The sequence below is a fragment of the Ciconia boyciana genome, chromosome 5 (genome assembly GCF_034638445.1).
Source record: "Ciconia boyciana chromosome 5, ASM3463844v1, whole genome shotgun sequence".
Classification (NCBI taxonomy): Eukaryota; Metazoa; Chordata; class Aves; order Ciconiiformes; family Ciconiidae; genus Ciconia; species Ciconia boyciana.
The window spans coordinates 30,770,991-30,798,380 of NC_132938.1; the positions used below are offsets into that span (position 1 = coordinate 30,770,991).

Genomic DNA, 27,390 nt, shown 5'->3' on the forward strand with positions numbered 1-27,390 from the left:
AGACCTGTTGACGGTTGGACAACATGTGGGTAACACTCAGATTTATTGTGTCTTTCCATGGGCAAAGGAAAAAGTCAGAAACTTGGGACTTAATGACAGTACTTAAATAGAGATTATATTGAAAATAATATAAATACAAGGAGTCCCTTCTCCAGAAGAACTAAAAATAGGTCTTCAAAAAATTAAGCATGGAGGGTTCTGGATTTTGTCATTTTCAACTAGCAGACTCTACAGGCAACAGCATCTCGAACCTCTTGATCCTTGCACTCTGAGGATGGATATGCAAGTGTCAGAGGGCCCAGGAAAAAACCTGAATTCTGGCTGAAAACTTTCATTAGTAAGCCTGGGTAGCCCAGACAAACAGTGCAGTTAGAGGTCCTGAAAGCACAAGGAACAAAGTCTTGAGCAGTCCAACTTCCCACAACCCCCAGAAGTCTTTTGTGGGCTGAGAGGCACAGATAAGGCAGAACTGCCCAGCTGATGCTGACAGCTTGTCAGCCCAATTCATTCTTTATCTCAAGGAAAACAAGCTTTTCAAGCTTCCTCTTATCTAGAGGACAACTTCTAAGGCTTCTGAGGCTTGTCATAACAGGCGATTGAAAAAAACGTGGTACCTATTAGGCAGGAACCTGGTCGGATGAAGAACCCTCATGCGGTTTCTCCACCGGCTACTTCAACAAACCCACTACTGCAGCAAACCGGGGTTTTGCAAAGCAGCAGCGAGGTCTTCTAGCAATGCTGTACATTACACAGCGCAGGCGAGCCGGAGGTCTTGACCTCTTCCCAGAATTTTCCACCCTCGGCACACCCCTCTCACCCCTTCCTTTTTTCCATTCCAAGGAGGTCCCATGTTGAAAGGATCCGGGCAAATATACACGTTTATTGTAAGATATAATAAATCTTATCAGCTTGTTCATCTTATCCTGTGGCAACAGTCAGTTATGTTCATTTGATTCAGGCTGGTTTGAAACTGAGCAGAAAACATTTCCTGGAAAGCTTGTCTTGACTGACAAACCCCAGAAGCTGATGCAGCTTCTGGGCTGTTATTCCCAACAAGAAGATGCCTTGAGAAATTTCAAACAATAAGGGAACTCTGAGTAGGCCTTGATTCAGGACTGTGCTCTGAGCCGGTATGAGTAAAATAAAGCGGTGAGCAGGAAGACTGCCAGTCCAGGAACGTGGTGGCAGTGAGAGATGCTGTGTTTGGGGCATTCCTACTGCCCAGTCCACCGCTTAGAGAAGCATCTCCTGGCTGGATTGCTGAAAAGGCAAAAGGTATCAACAGAAAAACCCTGTAAAGCCCTATTCATCTCCCTGAAAATGGATTGCAGTGACACAGCATGAGTCCTAGAAGCACAGGGCTGGGCTGTAATTTCTCCCATCGTTGGTGAAGGAAAATTTCAGGGTGTTTTTTTAATGAGATGTGATGTCTGCTTTTCATAAATCCTGCAGTTAAAACCTCCTTTTCTCCGTAAAAGTGCTGCCCACCTTGATCAGAAAGGCAGACAGGAAAAAGCTGTACATGGGCAGTGGCTTTTTTTTTTTTTGGTTGGTTGGGGATTTTTTCTCTTGGCAGGGTTAAGTTTTGGTTTAAAGCAAACCTCAAGAGCAGAGCTCAGCAGGGCACTGGAGCAGAGGCAGGGTCCTGGGAGAGCAGGAGCGCACAGGTCCCGGCAGGGGGAAGCGTCCAGCAGCGGAAAAGCTGGAGGAGCACCCCAGAAGCAGGGACAGGTGGGGAGCCCTGGCAGCACCCCACTGCTGCTGAACCACCAACAATACATCGGAGCAGATCCAAAAGCAGTTTGCAGCGTGCACAGCTCTCCCTCTTCCCGTCTGAAAGAGCCTTGCCATCCATTGTTTTGGTTTACCCTTCCTCCTCCGCAAGACTCTCAGTGGATATGAAGCCATATAGTTGTGTCATCTGGATTTTCTTACTGTAGTATTAATGGTTCCTCTTTAATATTAACATTCCAGAAAGGAAAATTACTCTGATTTATGCCATAAATTCCCAGCTCATTCAAGAATAACACTGTCCCAAATTACCTTATTACAAACTTTTGTAAACTTATGCATGCAAAAAAGTTGTGGGGTTTTTTTTTAATTAATATCTACAGCTGGCATAAAGGAAATATTTAAAAAATAAAAATACCACAAAGATCCAAGAACCATCCCCCAAAAGCTTAGTTTGTAATTAATTCAGTGTTAAGAAAAACATCACTCTGATATCCTTCAGATGCTTGTTCCCCACTTAAAAAAAAAAAGAAAAAATCAAGAGAATAGAATAAACCATTCAAAAAAGTCTATTACCCAGCTTAAAAGGAGACTTTAATCTCCTTGCCAGTTTTAATTCTTGCTGCTCTTTTCTTTGCCATACAAGCACAAATAATCTTTCATTTTAAATTCACATCATACATGTGATTGTTCAAAGAATACTGCAGTAGTGTGTTTCACAGAGATCATTGGAACTGCTGTTCCATCAGCTCTCAGGAAAGGGGGCCGGGGGATGCAACTCAAAACAGTCCCCTCTCCCCAGCGCAACAAAGCACTGCGTATAGGAGTGGGAAGGACACGGTACCAAAGAAAGCACAAATAGAGATCCTGCCTTTGCTTGTCCTGACACCTTAACTCCCCACGTAATCGTTTGCAACATTTGTACCCTCCCAAAGACCAGAACCCCTAGGATTTTCTGCCATGTGATCTGCAAACTTGTATACTGAGAAATTCCCTGTTTTACTGGTTTAAAAAAAACAAGTTCCTTGGACAAGGACTGGGAGGGGAAACAGGAGTAGAAAGAAATGAAGTGACCCGTCCAAGATCATGCTGCAAGCCTACAGCAGAGCCAGGACTGGAATACAAGTCCCCTCGCTTCATGGCCTTCCTCTACGCTCAGGGTTGTCCAGGTCCCACCAGTGCCAGGAGAGCACTGCATCATCACACCACGCACAAGAACAAAGATGCGGCTGGAGTGGGGCTTTCTTCTCCATCCAAACTGTAACAGTTTTAGCACTTGTAAACAAAAGCACTAATCAGTCCAAAATAGGGATTAACAACCTCAGAACTAAGAAGGATTGGGAGAAGTATGCATTTTCAACTGCCATTAACACGAGACATTAAATGTCACTATTACATACTCAGGAATGTTCTAATTTTTAACCAACTCCCTTTCTTCGCACCCCAGCACACCTCTCCTTCCACCTCTCATACAAAGACGTAAGGAAAGATTGTGCGAGTGCCATGTTTCAAACATCTGGCCTGCATATCGACGCTTTCTGCATCACACCCATCAACAAGATCACCTCATTCTGAACTTGTTATTTTTCCTCCCAATGCAAGTTCAGATGATTTAGTGGCTCCATCTGCTTTGTCAAAAGTGCCCAGACACCTCAGCTGTATTGCTCATTGAATTGCTTTAGGCGTAGCAACCCAAACATGAAGTGTGTTATGTTATAGTTTCGCATCTTTACGTAAAAATGCTTGCTGTAAGAGCCCAATGGTTCTTTGTATATTGTATTAAATATATACATATTTTAAATAAAAATCTGGTCTTTTTCTGAGATTTTAACACCACATTGAATTCCAAGAAGCTTGCAAACTCCAAAGACTGGAGAAAAGGAAGCAAGGGTGGAAAAACAGGCAAGAAATCTCTATTCAGCAAGTTCTTGAAATGTGTGTAAACAAATTAAGTATTCAGTTTATTCAGCAAAATATGAGAGCACATCAAAAGTGTTGCTGGTTAATAAAAGAGCAGATTAAAAAAAGAGCAAACATACGTATTTCTTCAGTTGCCCACAGTTCAGTATCACATAACCGAAGAAGACTTCTTCAGTAAGACTTACTTTCAGTAAGTAAAGACTTCTTGTTCTCACACACCACAGACCTGTGGCCAGGATGCAGGCATCTGAACCCTGACTTGGGGCTTCAGGGAGCCATGGGGCCTCCTACACACCTCAGCTCCCAGCTTGCAAGAGGTGAAAAACAGATAAACCTCCATCAAGATAAACCCATTACTGACAGCAGGATGCTTCCACATGATAAAATACCAGTCTTAAAAACACAAGATAGGTGCTTTGAGAAACGAAGTGGCCAAAATGTTATCAAATGGACACAATGGATGGCTCACAAACACCGAGAGCTTGATGTTCATCCAAGCAGACAACTCCTGGAAGTCATTGCATGTACACTTAAAATCCGAAGCTGAAATTGTTAAAAATTCCTCCAAAAACAGTGTGGGTTATCAAAATAAGACGACCAGCAAGAAAGCTGCAATCAATAGAATGTTTTTTAAATTATCTCTGCCATTAAGCTTTCACTACAATTTCCACTTCTGTTATGCATCATTTGTTTGGAGGACAGGGTGGCTATCGTACTTTTTAATCAGAAACTAACAGTTCCGATCCAGAGTGGCTGTCCTTAGTTTTATGTCTATAAACCGTTTCATTCTGTTTATATATATTCGTCTGTATATAAAAAATAATAAAATATTTTGACACAATTCTCAAAGAGCATAACTCAACTAACATTCACACTGGAGCACCAATAGGTCAGTGACTACAGTAGGGCAAACCATTACTTTGAAAGACTTTTGAGGCTACTAATACTAATAAAATTAAGAACTCTAGAATAGATTTTTTTTTTTTTAAGAAATTCCCTTCCATACAAAGAGAGCACCTTCAAAGTACAGTAACTTAAGCAGCATATGGCATTTACATTTTCATCTAAATCTTTAAAGAAGCCCATTATTTCCTTAGATTTGAGAAAAGAACCCTGCTTTATTTCACCACACCAGCCATAAATTATTCATTAATTCTGTTTGCTAACTCTGTAACTGAGCCCAGATGTTTCTGCTGCAGAGGCATTCCATAAGAAAAGTTAAATATAGCAAGCTGTGTGGAGGGAGCAGATCTCTCCCTCCCTCTCTCCACCACAGCATGCTCAAACATGACTTGAGAGAAAATAATGAAAACATTCGAAAAATATTCTGAATATGCAAGTCTGTGGAACACCACAGTCTGATCACAAAATTTCATGTAAAAGAGCCCCCACACATTCCACTTGGGTGTAACTGAAGTTACTGGTCCTGTCTCTGGGAAAGGTGCTGGCACTTTCACTCGTCAGAGTAAATGGAAAATTTACAAGCAGGGGAACGCTCCTTGCCATGCATCATTTACAAATATAAATCAAGACTTAAGTTTTCAATTACAAGAAACACTTCCGAGCTGGCTACCAATGGCACTAACCATGTTGATGAAGAACTGAGAGCATCGTATGGAATTTCTTTCAGAACTGACATGGACACTTACTGGTGGGAACTTTAAATCCATTTCAGTGCTTCAGAAGAACTTCAACCATTTTACGCTAACAAAGATGATTAATGCTGATGTTTATAATCCAACACTAAGAACACAGGCCTGTTGAACAGAATGGAAGCTACCACCTTCAGCCACCTGTTCAGACACTGTTATCATTTCTAGTACTCTTCAGCAATTGTCTTAAGCTTGTTTGGAAATGCCTATTTTAAGTTAGAAACTATTCCTAATCATTACATAGTTGGGGAAGAAGTGAAAGACACAGGGTTGAACAATGCAGAGACGCATTCTTTGGAGTTTGGAGACTATTCTCGGGCACGCAACACTTCTTCAGTTGCAAACAATGATCACAGGAGAGATTCTGAGAGGTCACCTAGTCCCGTTGCTCTGCTCCAAGGCAAGATCAATCCTATTTAAACCACTGTTTTCCTAATCTGTTCTTAAAAATTTCCAGTGTAACAGATTCTGTAAGATGAATTTGCAGAGGGAGGGTATTTTGGGGAAGCTGTTACAGACAGGCGTGGTAATGATGCCACTGCCCTGGTACCAGGTATCAGCTGCTGCCATCCAGCTTTACTGCACTTGCAGAGTAGCACCTGAGCACCTTGTAGCCAAATCCTGTTGTTCTTTAGCCACCTGTGTCCATAAGAGACTTTGCAAAATATGTTAAGCCTAACTGTACTGTTAACAGAGGCACCTTCCCACTAGCTAGTACATAGGCAAATAAACCTCAGTGTATATACTATTAGTCAACTTAGAACACACTAAAACTCTGCAGGCTATTCCTAAAAACGTGACTACAGAGAAGACTGAAGTCATAATTTTAGCATGGGAAGGCATACTAGCACCACCTTTAGTCTCCTCAATGTCAATAATGTTAGGAATAATGGAATAGTAGCACAGGTCAACAATCTTAGGGCAATAAATACCTATTTTTTTCTTCCTACTCCACGCAGCCAGAAATTTTCTTTATTTCTGGTAGCTACTCAAAGTTAGCACAAACAACAGCTACCACAGCATGTCTACCATGGGCAATGACCTCTTCATTTTGCTGAGTAGACAGATCTTAAGGACCTCTCGCTTCTACTTCAGAGATCAGCTGGAAAGCAGCCAATGAGAAGAAAACCAGAACAAATTTGAAGTTAGTCACCCCAGCAGCAACTTACAATTGAGTCCACCTATATGAGGAAATGTTTCCTCTCCAATTCCTAAGGAAGAGGAGAGTTATGCAGCGTGAAACCTAGAAACTGGACCAAGTTACAGCACATGTGGGAGATGGAAGAGGACAAAGGATCTGGAGGCTCTCAGAAAATAAAGACCATATGTTGGAACAGTGGAAAGTCTTCTGTGAAATCTTTGAGGGGGGGAGGGGGGGAGTAGAGGGCAGGTGTAAAGTACCAAAAGGAGACAAAACAGAAGAATAGACTCCATATTAGATAGCCCATCTTGGAAAAAAAACTTTTCTTATATATGGAGGGAACATTACAGCAAAAGAGAAAGAACTTTTAATGCCCTTTGCACTGCATGAATTTCTAGAGCAATGCTGAGCAAAATTTTTTTTTTGTGGAGTGAAACCAGCACCTGGTGTATTTCCTGGTTTATGCATAGTAACAAAGCTGCAGGAAAGTTTCAGTTCAGACAACTAAATTTAGAAAGCGAAACATCAAATCTGATGCACTTTACAAGCAATGTCTTAGCTGCAAATTATACATAGCTAAGTACAATTGTTCAAAGTTTAGGTTGTCCTTGTTTAAGCAAAAACCAGGCCCTCATGAAGCTGTCTGTATACCTAAATTTGTGCCTAATTATCTTTCCCCACAGGTATGGTGTTTGAAAACAGGGATAAAACCTGAAGTTAACAGGTACTGTAACAAGAATTCAGCGTGCAGCTTGCTTTATAATTATAAAGAGGCTTATGGGAAAAGAAAGCCACACTTAAGACCTACCTGCTGTATGACCTGTTAGTTAGGCAGAAAAAGAAATGTCACAAGGAAGAATTTTTGGTGTTTAATCCATACTGATTTCTATTGCAGTAATCTACAGCAATTTAAACAACCCAAATCTAAAAAGGTCCTGAGAATCTCCCACTTTTGGGAGTATTATCTGGCCCACTCACTTAATGCACACATACAACTGATTATATTCCAGCAGAATTGGGACCAGATGGGGTTTTGCTGAAGCTTGATTTTTTTTTTTTTAAGAAAAGACTTGTTCTCTGTTCTTTTCACAGAAGGATACAGAGAACATATTCTACATCTTAAAAAAAAGAAAGAAAAAAAAGAATGTTTACTTTGGTTGTGCTAAGCAGCCAGGTGCTATGATACTGCAAGTTTCATCTGTAGTCTGCAGTACCGTCAGTTCCACCATGTTAACCATCACATCAGTCTTGTGGCCAGGAAGCTTGGGAAGCACAGAAAGTATCTTCTCTGCAAGATTGTCGCCATGATGACCAACTGCTCCTAGGGAAAAAAAGAGACCCCAAAACTGTCAGGTACATAACTAGAAGGAGGAAAAAAAAAAAAAAACACCCACAAGGAACTGAGAGCAAAATAACCACCACATGTTCTGCAAAGAAGGATGCCGATAGTCACATCATCAAGACCACAATTAGCTTTTCAAAGATATTTTGCTACAAAAGTAAAATCAATTTCTGGAATGTCTGAAGTTAAAACTCTTGATAACATTTCAGAAAGATTCATTTAAAAGGCATAAATTAGACTGCTTTACAGCTAGAGATATTCACTGATTTTGCACTTAAATATGCAAAATATTTCTCTTTGCATAAGAAAGTTGTTAGTTAAACAAGATTTGCAATCATTATTAAAAAAAGCAGGCAAACATTTATATATACATGCACACATGCAAACTATGCTTTTCTAAACTAACAGGACTGGGCTTAAAAAGGCTGTATGCAGGTTGCATACGTAGCTACCCAGATAGGCTGGCATAATATTAAAATAAACAATTACCAACAACATGCCACTGTCAAGCTCATCTCTCCTACATGGACTGAGGGCAGCACAGGTGAAACTAACATGAAATGACTAAAACAACCCAAGTTACATAGTATAAAATGTCTATTTGACCATGTTCCAAAAGGAACTCTGAATTCCAGCTGGCACGTTTTCTTCAATTCTCTCGATTTCAAACACACATGCTCCTTTCCATTCACCAACTCTCAACACAGGCACCACAACCAACTTAATATTTTGTAAGACTGTGAGCCAAGCCAAAGCAGAAAAACATAACACAGACTACAGATTAAAAAGTTGGAGAGGGGGACCAGAAACCTTATTGCCTTTAAGTCAGGAACAAGTCAAAGGTATTTGTATTCTGCCACTTTAGCTATGGTTCAGCTATCACCACAGGGCTGGACACTGGTGCTGAGCTTAGTTCTCCTGGCTTTACTCACAGGAGAAAGGGGACTTCTGAAGCCACCTTTGAGAGGCAGAAAAAAGATCTTTTAGGCTATGGTCCCACTCCATCAAAGTCTGTCCATGTGGCTCCCTACTTGTTCTCACTTCTGAATATTTCCAAAGACAGAGGTCTGTTTCAACAGGTGAAGTCAGCTTCACATGCTCCATAAATCCAAACAGGGCCCTTACATGAAGAACATTAATGGGGTCAGGTTATTAACTGCTCTTGGATAAGCAGAGGGTTGTCTGCAGCAAGTCTACAGCAGCCGTGTATCCATGTTGTAAAACCACCTCATGGTTTATCAACTATTCCAAATTGTAGTAGAAGTCAAATAGAGAAGCAAGGATGAAAAAGGAGGAGAAAAGTAAAGTCAAACTCCATGCGGGCAATGCCTCTATCCACAGAAGGCAAGGAAGGCACACGTGTCCAGCACGTGGTGGTACTGCAATGTGGACACCTGGCCGCTCAGCTGGATTGAGATTACCAATTTGTTTCACCAGAGATTGTAATAGTCACAGAATGACAGCAACGTTCCTTTCTACCATCCCCAGACACATTTAGACCACTGAAGTACAGACGAAACAAGCTGGGTTGTCTTTGCGACTCCCTAAGCCATCTGTTCGCCAAAATCCCTACATTCTTCTTACTAGGGCAGTCACTTGTCAGCCACACTGCAGTTATCAACACTCGCAAAGTTACAGACATGGAAAACAGATGGTAATCTTCTGAACCTCCACCCTCACGTACTGGAAGCAATGTCTATCTCTCCACACTTGCTGCACGCGAGCAACATTTAGCTAGACAAGACATTTAGCTAGACTGGAAACACCTCGAATGCAAATAAACCCACGTTAATTATTAACATCCCTCCGTTCTCCTTGGCAGAGGGGGAAAGTCTCAACGTATTTAGGTTGCTTCCACAATTAGCAAGTGCCATCTCAGTCTCCTTCCCACAACTGCTACTTCTTGGAAACTCGCACTGGTCCACAGGTGCTAACGGCTTTTGGTCTGCCTCATCAAATCAATCAGAAAACATCTCCTGGAGCTTTTAAAAATCCCTATCACCCCTGATCAACTATGCAAACCAACCAAGGCTGGAAAGACAATTAAACCTCATGAGACTGGGACAGGAAATCACAGGGAGTCGCTTTGCAATCTGACTGACTGCAGCAGGGTGCATGGGACTGGTTTCCGTCCCCTCTTCTCATCACTGTTGAGGACAGTCAACAGGCTGCTCAGCAGTTTCTCATGACCAATGGTGTTCAAGGCAGCTGGTAGCTTTAATGCTGCCAACATGCACACAGATTGGGTGTTAATGTGACAAGGAAAAGTTATTTGACCAATGCAAAATAGGAGTCGTCAAGCCAGGCTAATATCCAGCCTTGAGGATACAGGAAATCAATCTTATGTATCACGCTGCATGTATCTAATTTTACTTTGTCTTCTATTAGGAGTTACAAACTGAAATACCTGACATTTGATACGGGTTGTAGCTGGCACAATTGGCAAAGTTGACCAACGGATTCTTTAACAGCAGCCAGGAACTCATTAACTACACCCCACCTCCCCCTAAAAAGGCATCAATGACATGCATACAAGAAAATATTTTCCTAAGCCCATTACCAGCCCTATATCACACCATTTGTACTCCAATTCTTATGTTCTCCTACTGGTTCTACTGTCTGGTTCAAAAACAAAACAAACAAAAAAAGCAGATTTAAGGGGCAATTGCATATTACAGAAGCAACGTGAGAGCTTGGGCAATGGGAAGACTTTAAAGTCAGTTGCTAAACATGAGGAGCTTGAATTAGAAAGCAGTTCTCCTACAAAGGGATTGCTCACTGGCCAACAACTAATGCAACTAATTTCTACTGGGGGCTTTTCCTTCAATCAAAGTTTAAATATAAGTCGGTGTGCACCAAAACAGTATGCAAGGCACATCTTGCCCCTACTATCAAGCTTTCTTAACATCTGCTGTTTTAACTACTTTGTAGATTAGTTCAGGACTGTTGATTTTGGACAGATACATGGACAAACCCATCCCAATTTTCATGATGTTTCAACACTGCACAGCCACCCAATGCTTTTCTGAATCAGATCACCACTAGGAAGACTTTACACTAAAGGACTCTAGTGGGACAATTCCTATGATGCAACTTTCTTAGGCAATGCATCACCTCTGTGAGAGTAGGGTTTAAAATATCAGAAGGCAGAAATGTTTACACCTCTTCCCTTGACAGAAGCTGGATATTTGGAGCTTCAGTTGCAAAGCTTATCAATATTTTGCCATATTATTTCATTCAGCGTTAGCTTAAGCCGACCTTGTTACACAGTGCTGGAAAGCAGCCTGTATGTTCCCAGGAACGATTGTGCAGCATTCAAGGCAAACTAGAGCACCCTTCTACCTTGCCAAAAGACAGATCTAGGTTCTCCTTTGTACAGATGATGGAACATCAAAGTAGTCAGTTATCTGTCCCACTATGCTGGCTATTGAATCTAAAAACAAAACAAAAACCCCAAACAAACAAAAAAACCAAATGCCACAACTCCCGCTCCTCCAAAAAAACCAAAAAACTTGTAGCCCAGCAGTAGGAGTAAGGAAGCCCACAGCCAAGCACAGCAGCATCAGAGTGCTGCCATAGAAATATAAGACTCCCCATCTCTCACAGCCAGCTATTGCAACATACGTAAAGACTAGTAAATTTGGAGATAAGAAACACTTAAGCATCTGCTCAAGGCTCATGTAATTTCCAAGTCCCCTGCGCTGACCTAGCCACCTGCAGTTTTCTTTAAATAGGCAAAACTCATTCCATTTGTTTGCTTATCTCTGTAAAGCCTCTATAACAAATTTAATCTCTGAAGCATTCAAAAACCTATTCTAAAAAATTGTGTGCCTATTCCACAATAGCAAAATCTTTACAAACCACGCCACAGCAGAGGCTGCACCCTGACCCACAGTACTGAGTTGACACCACTTGAATATTTGCAGCTGCCACCATGCCTCACAGCTGCAGTCTACAACCTCAAGTAACCAGAATAATTTAAGCATCAGTTGCCTCCTGCATCAAAGCCCCAGCCTGGTTCATAAAAAGGGAACTACTCTGCTCCACAGGCCTCAGGATTTATGTTTTCAAAGCCTCAGCTTATATGGTAAGGAAGAAAAAAAACATGGTTTTGTTTTCTTTAAAAAGACATTAGTATCAATCCAACAATGCGTCAACTTGGAAGATGCTGCAATCAAAGAGAGCATGAGTAAAGCGCTCCAAATCAGAAACATGATAGATATAATGAAAGAAATAGACAGACAATTACAAAGAGTTTAAAACAAAAATAATCAGAGATATTAGTCAGAGCCAGACTTTACCAGAAAGGCATGGGCCTACGTTAGTCTTCATTCTCATCCTCCTCTATGAATGGGATTATGCGGTAGGATGATTAAGGCACGCCACGACTTTCTTGTCTCTGTGGCTGCTCCCAGGAACTGAAAAGGAATGGTATCTATGCTTCATTGAAGAGCACCTGAACAGTGCTTTTTGTATCTGTTAAAAGGCTGAAAACATTACAACCAGCACAACGGTGTGATGCAGAGAAGATTCCTGGCTGACAGTGAGGGAGATGATATAGGAAGTTAAACTTGAGTTTGCAGCCTTGGCTGTGGGGAAACATTCCTGTGATTTAGACCAATACATGCAAAAGTGCTAGAGGAAGATAAAACTGCTGTCGCTGACGGCACTGAAATATCCAGCTTCAACAACACTCATACAAAAGTTATTATTCAAAGCTATACATTAACTGCACAGGCATCCCCCTGCTATTCATTCTCTGTCTTTTACTCACTGTATTGCATTTCAAAATCACCTGCACATACCAGTGGGTGAGATCTCACTATTCCCCGCGCTTACAACAGCCCACATCCCAAATGCTGCAAAGCACCAAGAGACTGGAAAGAGAAACGCATCAAGCTGTTCTGAACACCAATATCTGAAAGGTATCAGCGAGCTTACGAATGAAAAAGGAAATCTGGGAAGCCAGAAAAACGACGTCATAGAAGGTGTGAATGCTGGCAAGGTGGTGACTAGGAAACACATGGAAGAAGCATGGAGTTACAATATGGTATCACAATGCAAATATTTAGGGGCACAAATATTAGAGGAAAAAAATAAAGAGCAATTAAGGTGCCAGAGTTAGCTCTGACTTTAACCAGCGTCACTTATCACAGCACCACTCTAGCTGGGAGGATTTATTCTGCTTTTTAAAGCAAAGGTAGTGAACTTTAGAACAATAAAGTAGGCAAACAAAAGCAGCACTACACATACATACAGATTAAGGACAGCACCAGTAACAAAGTTTTATACAATCAGAATTCAAGAAGTGAGCACAAAGCACTAAGCCTGGGATCTCCCCAGGCCATAAATACACATCCCACCTTCTGGGGCACTGCTGTATCCCCAAGAGCCTACACTGCAGGGATAGGCAGTATTCATGCCGTTCCCAGTTGAAGCCATGCCACTGCAGCAAGGGCAGCAAAGGCCATAAAAAGAAGATCCCTGTTACAGCTCAGCTGAATGTAACACCATACAGGACAAAAATAATTATTTAGCCTAATTCAGTATTTTCCTCTCTATTCATTAAATACAGCATGAATAAGTAATGCTGAACACACACCAAAAAAAATTACAAAATTTGGATAGAGTAGAGCTCAATCCAAATTTTAAAGTAATAGCTCAGAAGAGATTCTTTGCTTCATGGAACCTAGAAAGCTTACCCAGTCAGCTTTCAAGGTGCCTTCTGATTTTTTTGATAGAAAAATGTGCCATTTTATATGTGACTTTTTTTTTTTTTAATAATTATCACAACAAAGATAATACAGTTTCTTGACACTGGCACCAGAAGTTCTTTACCAAAATGTACTTTACCATACTTCTTTAATATGTTCTTTAAAGTGGAAAGTTCTTAATATTTAAGTACCAGTATTTTCCCTTAGTTCAGTTGTTTGCAATTGCAGCACCACAAAAAGCACTTTTGAGACATTTTGAGTTTTACTATTAGAAATCAATTGGTATTACTGAAAACTATCTGTTATTCTAGCCTAACATCTTATTTGCTCTAGATAAGAATGGAACTCGAGCCAAAAATAAGACATCTGTTAGTGCAACTCCTTTAGACATCATCTAGAGCTACCTAAAGCTGTATTCCATCCAGGTCTTCAAGTTAGAAAATATTTGCCTCCTGATAGCCTATTCAGAGTGATTCAAAGTCACCTGGTTCGAAGCAGTAGCCTGACATAATCAGAGAGTAGCCCAGCCCCCACCCGTAATGAACTTCCAGGTTTTTGTGGAAGTGCTTGGAATATGAAAGCATTCTCATAATTCATGGATACATAACCATTTCTCATATCTGCAGCCCACATGTTGGACAAGATTCAGCTATCAATAAGACGTTTACAAATCAAATCCAAAATCTTTCATCTTTAGAGAGGGGAGATTTAAAAAGTTGTTTGAAATGAGCTGCAAATGAGAAAGTCTACCTCAAAGACTTCCACCTGCACCGAGCTGTTATTTGAAAAAAAAAAATTATTTATTTTACACTGCAAATACATTATCATAGCTTAAAAAAAAACCCAGTGGCCCAGTTGCCAATACCAAGCCGGAAACTTGCAGATAGGAAGCCTTAGCTTTTACAAAGTTTAAGGCTGAAATTCAACAGACTCATTCACCTGAAGGCCAAGCAGTGGAGTCGGAGGTAGGGGGCCAGGGGAGAGAGTATATAAAAGGCTGAATACACCTAAGAAAATTAAGGTTTCAGGTACAACTTAATTCTGCCATTTCCCACTTCTTGACAACTGATTTCACAACTTAAATGCTGTTCTTTTAGTGTAGTTTTTACAATTTCTAGCAAACCAATGGAACGAATCTCATTGTGCGGCACTAAATTCAGGTCCATTATACTGCTTTACCTCTGAAATGCACTAGATTTTTCTTCCTTCAGTTCACACTGTACTGGATGGCAAGAGTATGGTATCATGTCCAAAGCACAGGAAGGCTTCAATGAAACCGTCAATGAATTCTAGAGACATTTGTTGGTAACAAAAGAATGGTTGCATGAAGGGATCTTGGTTTCAGTTACAGATACTGAAGAGAATATATTCCTAAAATAATGAATACTTTAATTTCTCATCCTTACTCCAAGAGCTTTGATGCATCCCCTCCAAAGCTGCCCCACGACAGCCCTGATGTTTTCTCTGAAAAACCTTCTCCTACTGAAGTACAAGATCCCAGACTTCACTTCCCAGATTTAAGCTGGTAGCAACTATCTCTCCTCATGCCTCAACAGTCTCCTTGTCAAGCAGCTCCCTGTCACCCACAATTTCTGGTTCTTTTTCTTGTTTTTAATTCTTCCCACCACCTGAGTACATGAATCCTTGTCCAGTTTCACTGGTTCTTGCCCCAAACAGGCACTCCTCTCACAGTTTCATTTCAAGGCTCTTCATCCAAGTCCACTCTCCCCAGCAATCTTCCCAACCACAGCACAGCATTAACTACCCAGATCCATAGCTGCTCTTCAGCACATGGTTGACAGCTACGAACCCTACAACAGTGCAAGGATACACAAAGCCAAAACTGAGGGGGGGGGGGGAAAACAGACAGAAGAAAATTCGGAAACAGATGAGCTGCAGGTGCAACACTGTGCCAAGTACTTGCTATGGGACATGTGGTGGCAAAATTATGACCTGAATTATTGACTACAGATAATGCAAACAGAACTAGGCCCACACACTGTATATGTGTGCAGGTCTACCAATAATATGATGGGGTAACTGAATGCAGCCACTCCTATATCAATCATCCTCTGAGTTTACTGTTTCCTCTGAAAGATGGTTATTCCAGAAGCGAGAGCCAGATACAAACTTTTTCTGGGTCACTGGCCCAGCACCTTGCTGGTGACTCGTTCAATCACTCTTTCCCTTTCTGTCCTTTTGATATCACATCTTACCAGCTCAAAAGACTTTACCTCGCTTACCAAGCTTGCAGGTTGATTACAATACTAGAAATTCTCCTTCTGACAGTTTCCCAGTGGACTCTCACACCACTCTCTACACTTTTCAACTTTTGCATCAATTCTGCATTAATTGGCAGTATTAAATATACCACATCGTTCATTCTTATGCTCATTGGCTTCCCAGAAAGAATTGTATAAATAATTCTGTATTGTTTTCACTCAAACATAGTGTTTTCCAAGTTAATAACACCAGCCATGTGCAATTGCTTCACTCAAAGACTAAGTATAATGCATAGCATATAAAAAACATATATATACACACATACAGAAACACTTCCAGGCATATAGATACAGCTAAGTGTATATATAGATGTATATCTGTTTAGACAGGTATAATGCTAAGGGTGACAATTAGATATGCTGGGAAATGCTTCGCAGTAATCCACAAGGCACAGTCTGAAACGTGCAGACCATTTCCTTCACACCTTGGGATGCCACGCAGGCACAGCTAAGGTCTCTATTTTGCAGCAAAGTGGAAGTGCCAGAAACAAACCCTCGTGTTTCCCACAGAGCCTTCTGCTTCACTCTTGGCTTCCATGGCCCACTGGGGAGCAAGGATGTGTGAGCAACCACCACGGCCATGGTGTTACACGTGCTCCCAGGCCACGAGGGCTCCTGCAACTATCTGAACCCTCCCGATGGGGTGGATGTGGGCCCGCAGGGATGACAGCCACCACCAGCGGCGGATTTCTTACCAGCGAGGTCCAACGTCCTGTCCACGAAGACGACAGAGGCCTTGTTGGTGGCCACCCTCCTCCTGTTCCTGGCCGGGGCATAGCTTGCCAGCTCGGCGGCGACGACCCTGCTGAGGGCCCCCACGGCGAAGCTCTCTTCCCGCAGGCCCAGGGCGGTGAAGAGAGCGTCGAGGTCGCCCACCAGGGCCCGCACCGCCGCCCGCAGCTCGGCAGGCAGGGCGCCCTGCCCGACCTCCGCGGGGCCGGGCCCGCCGGGGCCGGGCAGAGGCGGGAGGAGCGCCGCCAGGGCGGGCAGCAGGCAGAGCTCCGCCGAGACAGGCGCCAAGAGCGGCGGGCCCCGCAGCACCACCTCGGCGCGGCCGCCCTCGCCCATCCACCTCCGCAACGTCTCCTCCAGCTCGGCCGGCCCGCCGCCCTCCGCCTCGCCGCCGGACACCACCACGCAGTGCCGCACGCCGCCCTGGCCCAGCACGCCGCGCACGGCGGCGGCTGTGCCGCCCCGCAGCGTCCCGCTCACCACGAAGACGACGCGGGCCGCCCCCGCCGCCTCCCCCGCCTCAGCGGGCAGCGCCCTGACGGCCAGCGCCCCCGCCGCCAGCAGCTCGCCCGCCCCGCCGCCGCCCCAGTGCAGCGCCTCGGCGGACGCCGCGTCCAGGAAGACGACGGCCCGGCGCGCCCTGGCGAGCACGGGCTCCCAGGCCTGCCGGCACACCCGCCACAGCTCCGGCACCGGCACCGCCATGGCGGCGGCGGCGGGCAGCCCTGACAGCCACAACACACTGCACGTGCCCGGCGCGCCGCCGGCGCCGCGGCATGACGCAGCGGGCGCGGGTTGGCTGCCCGCCGGCGGGGAGGGGCGGGGCACACCGGGGGGTGTCGTCCCTCTGCCGTGACGGAAGCGGGGTCGCGCGGGGACCGCGGCTGGCGGCAGCCGGGTCTCTGAGGGGAGGCGGCGGCCTGAGGGAGGCGGCGGGGCCCGGGTGTCTCTGGCGGGGTTGACGGCGCCGGTGAGGCCTTTCCTCCGGCCGCGGGGGCTGTGCTGCGGTGTCCCCCCGAGGGGCCGCCCGTCCCCAGAGGAGCCGCTGTAGCCTGGGCCTCTGATGAAGGGCTGCCCGCGCAGCGCTCCTGCGACCCGGTCCGGGGCTTGGTGTCCCCAGGGGTTAGCCTCGGCCAGTTCCCCCGCCCAGGTGTGTTACACCGCGAGAGCAGCAGCAGGGATACACTTCTGGGAGAGGAGAGGGTAGGGGGCTCTTCTTTTCGCTGGCAGTGCCAAATTCTGACAAACATTAAAATGTTTCTCTCACCTACAGTCTATATTAGAAGCTGCTACAGTCTGTAGCCCTGGCCAGTACCAGGAGGGACATCTGAGCACTGACGGTTCAGTTTTGCCTGACATTTTCCTGAAAAGGCTGGGAGCTTCTTTGGTCTTGCTCCTGGTAAATGTTAAAACAATTCAGTGTCACTGTTTATGTCACTACCTCTTTTGTGCTGCATCAGTATCTTTGTCATACCGAGAGAACAACTGTTCTGCCGATACTTTGTTAAACATACAGCACTGGAAAGGCGAATCTTCCATTGCTGTTCCCTGTCCTATAATTCTGTATTTCTTGTGTTAGCATTAACAAATCCAGTGGTTGATGAGCTAGCAACAAGAAATATTATCTTTTAATAAATGCAACTTTTATGACATACAGTTGGAGACATATGACAAATTAATTCCATTTCTCCTTTAAAAAGCTAACTACAAAAAATGCCATAATATGCATCTACAGTTTCTTCTTCCCAGAGAATGGATGGCTCGCTTGCAAATCTGTATTCTACATAGTATTTCACTTGGGCAACCTCCTCAGTACAGAGTGAGGAGGATACTTTTTCTGACATAGTGGGATCATCAGCAATAACAAAAAGATAAATGATTTAATTAGTTCATCCACTATCTTAACTGGTCTTCTTAGGTCTCTTGCAGGTTCAGCTGGTTTCAGAACACTGAAAAACATGAATAATGTGGAATCACCAGATTTCCAGTAACGAAATTAAATCCTCTCCTTCCAGTCTGCTCCATGCACATTCCTACCCTGATGCATTCTTCCTTCTTCGAAACATAAGTCTTTGTGCTGTTCCAACCCCAATCTGTTATTTTAACCTTAGGGCATATTAACTTTATGGTGCTAGAAAAATACGTAAGTTAATAGCCTTCTCGACCATTTCGATTTGAAAAATGAATGCCAAGAAAGGACTGGGGATGGTTAATCACTGGGCCCCTGGGTTTATACACAAGTAGAATTACCCTCCTCTCAGACTGAATTACCTCAGAGATTATGTATCTCCGAGCTTTTGCTTTATGCTTGAGTGCCATGGACAAAAGCTAGATATATTATGGCTTGTCCAACTCTTTAGTTACCATTTTTAAAAGGTTGTGGGTTTTTTTCAGACATATTGTCAAAACAGCAGATGCTTTTTTAAGGAAACAAATAGCTTCTTTAGTTTATAAATACTGTATAGATTGCAACTAGTTCTGCATATGATAATGTTGAAAAAAAGGATTACTAGACAGAAGGCAAAATGAGGTTAATTAGTTTAAAGCATAGTTGTTAGATTACAAAACAAAGTTATCTGAGCAGTTTTTACAGTTTATTTTATCCCATGTGCAAATTTACAACTACTGTGTTAGAAAAAGAACTGTATTAAAGGGTTCCCGTAAACTTGGTATCTTGTGGGTTTCTGGAGTGTAATCCGTGAGTCAGATGTTTATGCAGCTCACAAAGAGATCTTCTGTCCTCAGCCTTTTAGCTGCTCAGGGCCTCGGGAGAAGCCTTTTTTTCAGGCCCCAACTGCTGCTCTCCTTCTACGCAGCAGTAAGGACAAACTGCAAGGTCCCTTCCAGAGGCTGGGACTGGTGGGAGTTTTTATCTTTGAGGGCAGAAGTTCAAATACCATCTAGGCCAGCACTCTGTCCTTGGAAGCAAAGCAGGAAGCAGGTTCAGCAGGAAACCCTCTCTGTCCAACCAGAGCCAGACATGGGTAAAGATCTTCCCAGGAGCGGTGGAAGGCTGGCAGCTATTTTCAGGACGCAGCCTTCTTGCACCAGCTTCCAATGTTTAAGCTGCTCAAGCTGTTCAAGATGGATTTTTATGTGACCACCAGCTCAATGTGATGTCTATTTAAAGGTTTCTATGAGGAAAACTGCTTTGAGGATTTGCGTTGATGTATTTTAAGAGATTTTATGTTCTATAGCTACTCCTGATTTCTCTTTGTGGTGTTTTCCACAAACATATTTTCTTTCTTCTTCTTCCTTGTGTCTGCAAGTCAAAGGAAACTATTAGATTTCTACCACATCCTTTAATGTCAGCCATAAGTGTGTTAAATGGCCAAGTAAACAAAAAAAGGAATGAAAATGAAGATAGATACTGATGCCCAGTAAGAGGTACTACAATACAAATTTGTTTTATGAGAAACAAGTTTCTAGAAATGTTTTGGGTGAAAAACACCTTTGCTGACTCCACTACTATATGTACAAAAAAAATGGAACTGCATGACAAAAACCTACCCAATTATAGCACATAATTCGTGATCTGTATATGACACCCAAACATTTAATTTCAGGGGAAAAAAAAGCCTTTTGAGAAGGTAGTTTATTCATGTGAACTCCAGTGAAATGTCATGCCATATAGGAAACTTTAAACCAAGGTTCTCTATGCAGGCAATTCAAAGAATAAGCTTCTTCCACCCTTGTGATGTGTTTCTAATACAGTCAAGTCCTCTGGTCTGATTTTTCACAATCTGTCCTACTGTGAAAGAGGGGTCCCTTTTTTAGTTTTCACAAACATCCTATGAGGCTGAAGACTCCATTTGTACACACAACTGGTCAAAACTTGTTTTGACAGTTGTTGGTACTTAAATTTTCTAATGAATCTTGCAGTTGTTAATGCAGCATTCACAGATGTCAAGTGAGAAAATGATCAGTAAAAATGGCTTGCTACTTCCTGCCACTTTTAAAACGGAGCAATTTCTTCATGAAATGCATAGTTACACTCTGGAACATTCACAGCACACTGTGAATGTTAAACTCTTAGTGGAGCTAAAAATAAAATCAGGCAATTTGTGGAGGGGGATGAAAAAATCTGTAAAGAGTTGTTAAACCTAAAATATTACCTCCAGCTGGGAGAGTCCCTGAGCTGAGAGCTAGGGCTGTACTAGTAGAAGTAGCAGCGTGTTTATCCTGTGGTTACGCTCCCCCTTGGCAGCTGCCATCAGCCGCCAGTAGAAGCACAGCACTGGACTGTACGTGTGTTTGGCCAAGTCCTGCTTCTGGAGATGGGCGAGGGTGGCCTAGAAGAGATGGCCCCGCTGCCGGTGATCCCTGCTGAGGAGACGGAGGGGCGTCTGGGGATCCAGAAGAGCACGAGGACCGCCGAGAGCAGCGGAGACAAAGGGCAGCGAGAGGAGGGAAAGGCGGCTCTCGCAGGCACGCCGCGCCTCGGGAGGGTGGGGAAGGCACAGCTGAGGTGAGTCTCGGCGCCTGCCCAGCGCACAGAGCGGGGACCGGCCGTGCGAGCAGCCCACGGGCTGGGCCCGGCCTGGCCGCACGGCCGCTCTCACCCTTCCCCTCCGGTCCGGCCCGGCCCGCTCCTCCCGCGGGCAGCCAGGAGGCCCCTCCGCTTTTCCCCACTCACGGCCCCCGGCCCGGGAGGGCCCCTCGGGGAGCGGAGGGCCCCGGGCCGCGCCCGGGAGGGTCCCTGGGGGAGCGGAGGGCCCCGGGCCGCGCCCGGCCACGTCCCCTCGCTGCCCGCCCGCCCTCCCTCCCTGCGCGGCCGGGCGCCGCCGGGCCGCCCCCCGCATGCCCGTGCCCAGGGCGCCGCGGGGCCGGGCCGGGCCCGCTTCCTGTGCGTGTCACTCACTCGGCGGGGGAGGGGAAGCGCCGAGCAGGCGGCGGCGGCGGTTCCTCCGCGAGCGGTGGCGTTGGGCCGGGCGGGCGCTCGCAACCCCCCGGCCGCCGCCCGGTCGCGGCCTGAGGCGCCGGCGGAGGCCCGGGGCGGCGCGGCGGTGCTGCCCAGCGGCGGGAGGCACCGGCGCCGCCGGGCCTGGGCCCTCGCGCCCCGCGGGAGGCGGCCATGTCTACCGGCGAGGTGGAGCGGCTGTCGGCGGACGTCGGCGGGGCCGCCGGGGACGAGGAGGAGGAGTGGCTCTATGGCGGTACGGACCTTCCCAGACCCCCGTCCCCAGCCCACCTCCCCCGCACGCCGGCCCGGCGCTCTGCCCCGCCGCCGCGGCGGGGAGGGGGTGGGGGGGGTAGGTAGGCCGCGGCGTGCGCCGCCTCGCCAGGCCGGCCCGTGGCCGAGCGCGGCCCGCACCTGCCCGCCGAGCCGGGCTGGCCGGCGGCCGTTTAAAAGGGTCCCCCGTCCCGCCACCCCCGCGGCTGCTCAGTCCCCTCCTCCTGGCCAGCCCTCCGGCGGTGCCGTCCCGGGCCTGTGCGCGGCCCCCTCCCCGCCGCGGCGGTGGCTCTCTGCCCCCTCCCCCGCGGCGCTCGGCTGCCGGTCTCTGAGGCGCTGAAGGTCCCGGGGCCTCTGCCCTGGCCGCGCAGGCCGAGGCGTGCAGGGCCTCCGCGGCGGGAGGCCCGCATGGCGCTCCTGCCCCACACGCACCCCCGGGGCGGCCGAGCTTCTCCCCAGCTCTCCCCCGCCTGGGCTCCCAGCGTTGAAGTTCTGAAGCTGCCTTAACCTTTTATGCATAAACTTTCTTTACAACTTCAGGGACTTTCTTTACGTAAAAGTCGTAATGAAACCCATAAACTAAACCGTGCCCCTGTGGTGGACCTGTCAGTACAGAGCACTGTGAGGGCTCAGGGGTCTGCTCGACTGATTTCACAATTGAAACGTTATGAAAATGTCTCAATAGTAAACTGAAGAGTTGCCTAATAATCTGCATGGCAAGATACCTGTCACAGTTGGTATTCAAGAGATTTTATTCTTAACTGCTGTGTTTCTTTTCTCTTGTGGTAGATGAAAATGAAGCAGAGAGACCAGAGGAAGAAAAAGCTAGGTGAGTATCTTGACAATTACAAGTCCCGCAGCGTGGCTGCACAAAAATTGTATTCATTACATTCTTCTTCCCAGCTGCTTGAAAATCCATAATGCCTGAATACACTCTGGTGTCTTTGAAAATCTCCTTAGGATAATATGTTTGGTCTGCTAGAGTGACTTGGCTTTTTTGTGAAAAGGTTTTACCTGTGAAATTGGGACACTTGAATATGAAAGTTATTTTAAGTTTTAACTGTATGGACAGCAATAGCCCCTCACAAAATGCCAACAGGTCTTTTATTTCTGTAATCATTATGCTTTGCAGTCTTAGTAATGGATCAGGACTTCATTTGTTCTAGATAATTTAGAAATTAAAAGACAGTCTGGCTCCCAAAGAGTTTACAATATAGTTACAAAAAGAGGGATACAAGAAAGCAGTGGAAGATTACCAGCTAGTTTGATGTGCAGGTCACATAGCACATCTGCTTAGGATTTGGGAGTGGGGTTTTTTATTAGTAAGAGAGTATTTGAAAGAAATTTAGGAAAACCTTTGGAAGTATTTGGGGGAGCCTGCTTGAGTTGTAAGGAGCTGTATGAGTGAAAGCATAAAGGTGCTCCTTTGAAAATCTAGCTAAGTTGATGGAGTTTGGTAGCAAGGACTGACTGGAAATGGGATTCAGTCTCTCGTACTGAATGAAAGAAGTATCATGGTAAACTATGGAAATTGTCGGTTGTCAAGATAAATTAAACAAAGGGGAAGACAATGTAAGAAAACATGCATTGTTGTTTTCTATAAATGCTTCCAGTCAACAGAGATTTTTTTCAGTGAGAACTCTTGAATTTAGTTACCCTCGGTGGACTCCTTGCACGTAAGCTTGCTCAGTTGCTGTTTTGAACTGACGTCAACTTTTGACAGGCACGTTATGATACAGCAGTAATGACTTCCACCACTTGACTACATACAATATTGTTTTGAAGCAGCTACTAGATGCAGTTATTTGATTCCCATTAGTTCCTGTAGTATCAGAAGCAGAGTTGTTTCATGTCGCTTAAGAGTTTTCTAGACTTCTGTTGCATTCGTCTTCAATCATCTCTTTTCCATGACAAAGTATTCTAAGTATTTATTTGCTCTTTATTTGGAAGCTATTCCATATCAATTGATTCCTTGTGTTCAGTTACCTTTTCTTGACCTGGCACCTTTTGTCACTATTACTGTTTTTTAAGAAAATTATTTGCATGGCAACTGAAACGATCTTTAGAAACAGTGGTGTTTTACTCTAGTTTCTGGTCAGTAGTGTCTAGGTTGGCATTTGGCTGCCTCAATACATAGTTATGGACTGAAAAGCACAACAAATGGTATCTTATGCATGTTATGAGTTGTATTTGTAACTCTGGAAGCGTGGTCACAGTTTACCTGTTAAAAGTTTTGGTCTCTGGCCTCCCAGTTTTGGCATTCTTCGTATATATTAAAATCATGAGGTTTTATTCAGGTTCTGTAGCTAGTCTGTCATTTTACTAGGTGATGAAGTGAAATGGTCCAGCTTGAATCCTGGGGCCATACCTGAGCTGTGTTGGGTTTTGGTGCAACGCTCATGAGTGGGTATTTTGCCAACAGAAGACGGGATCAAAATCATTCTATTCAATAAAAATTGGCAGTTGCTCACTCCATTTCAGAAATATCTTTTCAGTGAAAGAATATTGTTTCTAAATGGCTCCCTGCTTACTCTGCTATTTGTAGTGCAACATCCTAACAGTTAATGGAACTGTGGAAATTAAAATATTGCTGCGTAAGAAACAGCAGTAGGTAAGCCCAGTGAGACAGCTCATTTGCATGGATTTGACAGTGCTGGTCATTTTAGATGGACCAGTAGTTTTAAAATTTTTACAGTTTTCAGTCTACAGTTAAAATATAATTGAATTCATCATTGAATTGTAGCTATTCCATATGGTGGAAGGAAATTTCACGATGCAGGTGTGGGAATTTTGATTCAGTGCAACCTTACCTTTGGGTATTTAAATGCTTTTTTCCATTATATCTTTGAAAAATGTCAGTCTGCAGGGAAAAAAAGAAAAGCTGTTATTCCCCCTTCATATATTATGAAAGATCTCACTTTGATTTCAAATGAGGATCCAGGTGTAGTGCCTTATTACTTCCAACTATTCTACAAACATCCAGTTAGTATGATTTATGATAGCTAAATATTATCCTGCTAATAAAAAGTTATATTCGTCCAGAAAGTTTTTAATAAATTATTTTTTTTTTTAATTAATGCAGATGATAGCTGGAGCTTTGGCTCTTTTCTGGAATGATGTAGCAAGGCTTTTTTCATCATTAGCTGATCTGCGTGAAACACTATTTGCATAAATACCTAGTTTGATCTTTTCCTGTTTGTTTTTGTTTAAGTGCTCCACCTCCACCTGGAAATGAAGAGGAAGCTGCAGAAAATGGCGTTGTAAAAACGGTAGTTTTAAATGTGTTTTTTTAAATACTGCTTTAATTTGTTTTGATTTATGGGGTATTTGTAATTCGGCTAGGACTTATAATTAAATGAATTAATGCTTAAGTGTACACCTTAGATTTTTTTTTTTTTCTGAAAGGTGTTTCACACGATCTGCAGAAACTCTGTAGAAATTACTAAATTAGGAAATCCAATTTCCAGCTGCAGCCCACTTTTAAAATCTGACTTGCAGAAAATAAATGAATAATACTTCCATTTTTTGCGGGGGGGGAAGATGGTGCTTCAAGACAGCTGTCTTTGTTCTCAAAGACATCCTTTTCAAAAGGATACTCTCTATTTTTCCTGATAGGAAAATAAAATCCTCTGATCAATTTTCTTTTCTGAACATGATAAACAATCAGAATTTGCAGAACTATGTGAAGATATGGATCAAGAGATTAATTACACATGCCTTTCAGAGGCAACATAACAGACTTGTTTGGAAGTAGTCTTCAATGTTCCATATGTTTTATAACTTCAGTGTTAGTATGATGAAGGAAAGGACCAGGAAATGAGATTTAGTGTTGCAATGTTGATAAAAGGCCTCAGTTTACTGTGAATGGGAACAGTTTAAATCTGTTCTATAAAAAAAATTGTAATTTTACTTCACTGGGATTTTTAGCTTATATCTTGCAAGAATTCTCTTAAGTGATGCAGAAACCATTATCGTGATATTTGTGCAAGTTTTTAGGACTGGACCCTTGCAAAATTTTGGTTTTTTTTTCAGTAAGTTCAATACTTTATTTATGGAAGATGTTACAACTTATTTAAAGTTGGGGAAAAAAACTTATAAAAACTTAAAAAACTTATTTCAGTTGTTTAAACTGAAAAGCTCTTTAAATAAAGTGCACCAAAGGCTTTTTGTGCTGATGCTAATACTGTAAGTAGGCAGTAGATTTAATATGTTAGGTACGAGGAGACAGTAGTATACTTTTTTGGACTTGGTGATTTTAAAATATTTCTGAAAATCCTCATTGGTGCAGTTTCCTTGTACTTGCATATCTTTGTATTTTTCACCTATATAAAGCCTAGCATTGTTAGGATATCGTTAGAACATGTCCATAAAATTGAGAACTTGATGGTAAAAGGTGCACATGAAGGGTCAGCAGCAACCTAGGAAAATGGATGGTGTTCAAGTTGGTTGAATAAGAAAAGGGGAATATTTCTGTGAGGAGGGAACTAAGAAATCATTGTTTATAAGTGAAATTGGGTTTGGCTGAAAAGGTACATGCTCCAGACAAAATTTTATTTTCTCTTAGATGCATTTGTAATGGCTCTCCACTGTGTGGGTTGCCTGGTGTGAGAGAGTGGTGAACTTGCACTTTTCAGCAGTGGGGCATTGAAAGACTGTCTACTGTCTTCAGCTGTCATTTACAGAATATCTATACTGATCTAGACTTCCCCCCCTCCTCGATTAGACTCTTAATTGTTATGTAAATTATGTTAATGTTGTATAGCAAGGATGAACTGCACTCCAGCATCTTATCTTCTGTGCAGCTGCTTATTTTTGTCTAATTTATGTACCAGGCAAGTTAATAGACGGTATAATAGATAAGGGCTAGAGCTCAGCTGTGCTGGGATAACTGCAGGCTACCTGGGCAGAATCAACTTGGCTTCGGCATGTTCAGCCTCTTGCTGAAGGATTCAACAAGTATGGGAATAAGAATGATCTGGTTGACAAAGTTCACTTGGATTCCACAAAGTTTTTGAAGAAGTTCCTCACCAAAGGATTTTAAGAAAACTAAGCAGCTATAGGATGAGTTCCACATTGATGTGTAAAAGATAGAAAACAGAGGGTATCAGTAAAGGTTTGGTTTTCACAGTGAAGGAAGGTCACCTCCAGTGGGGATTCTCTGGAATGTTGTGCATAACCTGTGCTGTTTAATGTGTTTATAAATTACTTGGAAAAGGGGTAAGTTGTGGAATCACAAGTTTTCTGATGTTACAAAGTTATTCAAGATAGTAGGAGCAAGGACTATCGGTGAAGAACTGACTGGTTAATAAATGGTTATTGAAATTCTGTATAGAAAAAGAAGAGTGATGTTCATGGGAGGAAAAACAGGTTTACAAATAAAATGGTGGTCTCTGAGCTGATCGTTACCACTTAGGGGGGATGCACTAAGGTATGTAGAAAGATCCATTAAATTGACAGTTAAGTGCTTGTCTGGAGTCTAAAAAGCAGTTAAACCTTGGGATATAGCAGAAAATGAATAGAGAACAAAATGGAAGATATCATTATACCATAAATTCATGGTTCAGTTCCACCCTGAATTCTGTGTGCCGTTCTGTTCCCCTCATGTCGTAAAGGCTTTACTTCAACTTAAAAAAGTTGAGAGAAGAAAAGCAGCAAGAGTAATTGAGGTAGCTTCCATACAAGGAATGGCTGAGTAACCAAGGA

At 43.8% G+C, this 27,390-nt stretch overlaps 2 protein-coding genes across 10 annotated transcripts in view; one reads left to right on the forward strand and one right to left on the reverse strand.

Annotated features, from left to right (window-relative positions):
- Positions 1-17,599, reverse strand: part of SCFD2 (sec1 family domain containing 2) — a 206,711-nt gene extending 189,112 nt beyond the window's left edge. Inside the window, exons 1-2 of the mRNA XM_072863139.1 lie at positions 16,478-17,599; positions 7,597-7,765 (exon numbers count right to left, since the gene is read on the reverse strand). Of these exons, the coding sequence (XP_072719240.1) occupies positions 7,597-7,765; positions 16,478-17,219 (911 nt within the window). The 5' untranslated portion in view covers positions 17,220-17,599. The remainder of the gene's footprint in view (positions 1-7,596; positions 7,766-16,477) is intronic.
- Positions 17,600-21,438: 3,839 nt separating this feature from the next.
- The window catches only part of FIP1L1 (factor interacting with PAPOLA and CPSF1), a 46,927-nt gene continuing 40,975 nt past the window's right edge, over positions 21,439-27,390 (forward strand). For all 9 annotated transcript variants that reach the window (XM_072863140.1, XM_072863143.1, XM_072863146.1 and 6 more), the window contains exons 1-3: positions 21,439-21,670; positions 22,477-22,516; positions 24,899-24,956. In XM_072863140.1, the coding sequence (XP_072719241.1) occupies positions 21,589-21,670; positions 22,477-22,516; positions 24,899-24,956 (180 nt within the window). In that variant the 5' untranslated portion in view covers positions 21,439-21,588. The remainder of the gene's footprint in view (positions 21,671-22,476; positions 22,517-24,898; positions 24,957-27,390) is intronic.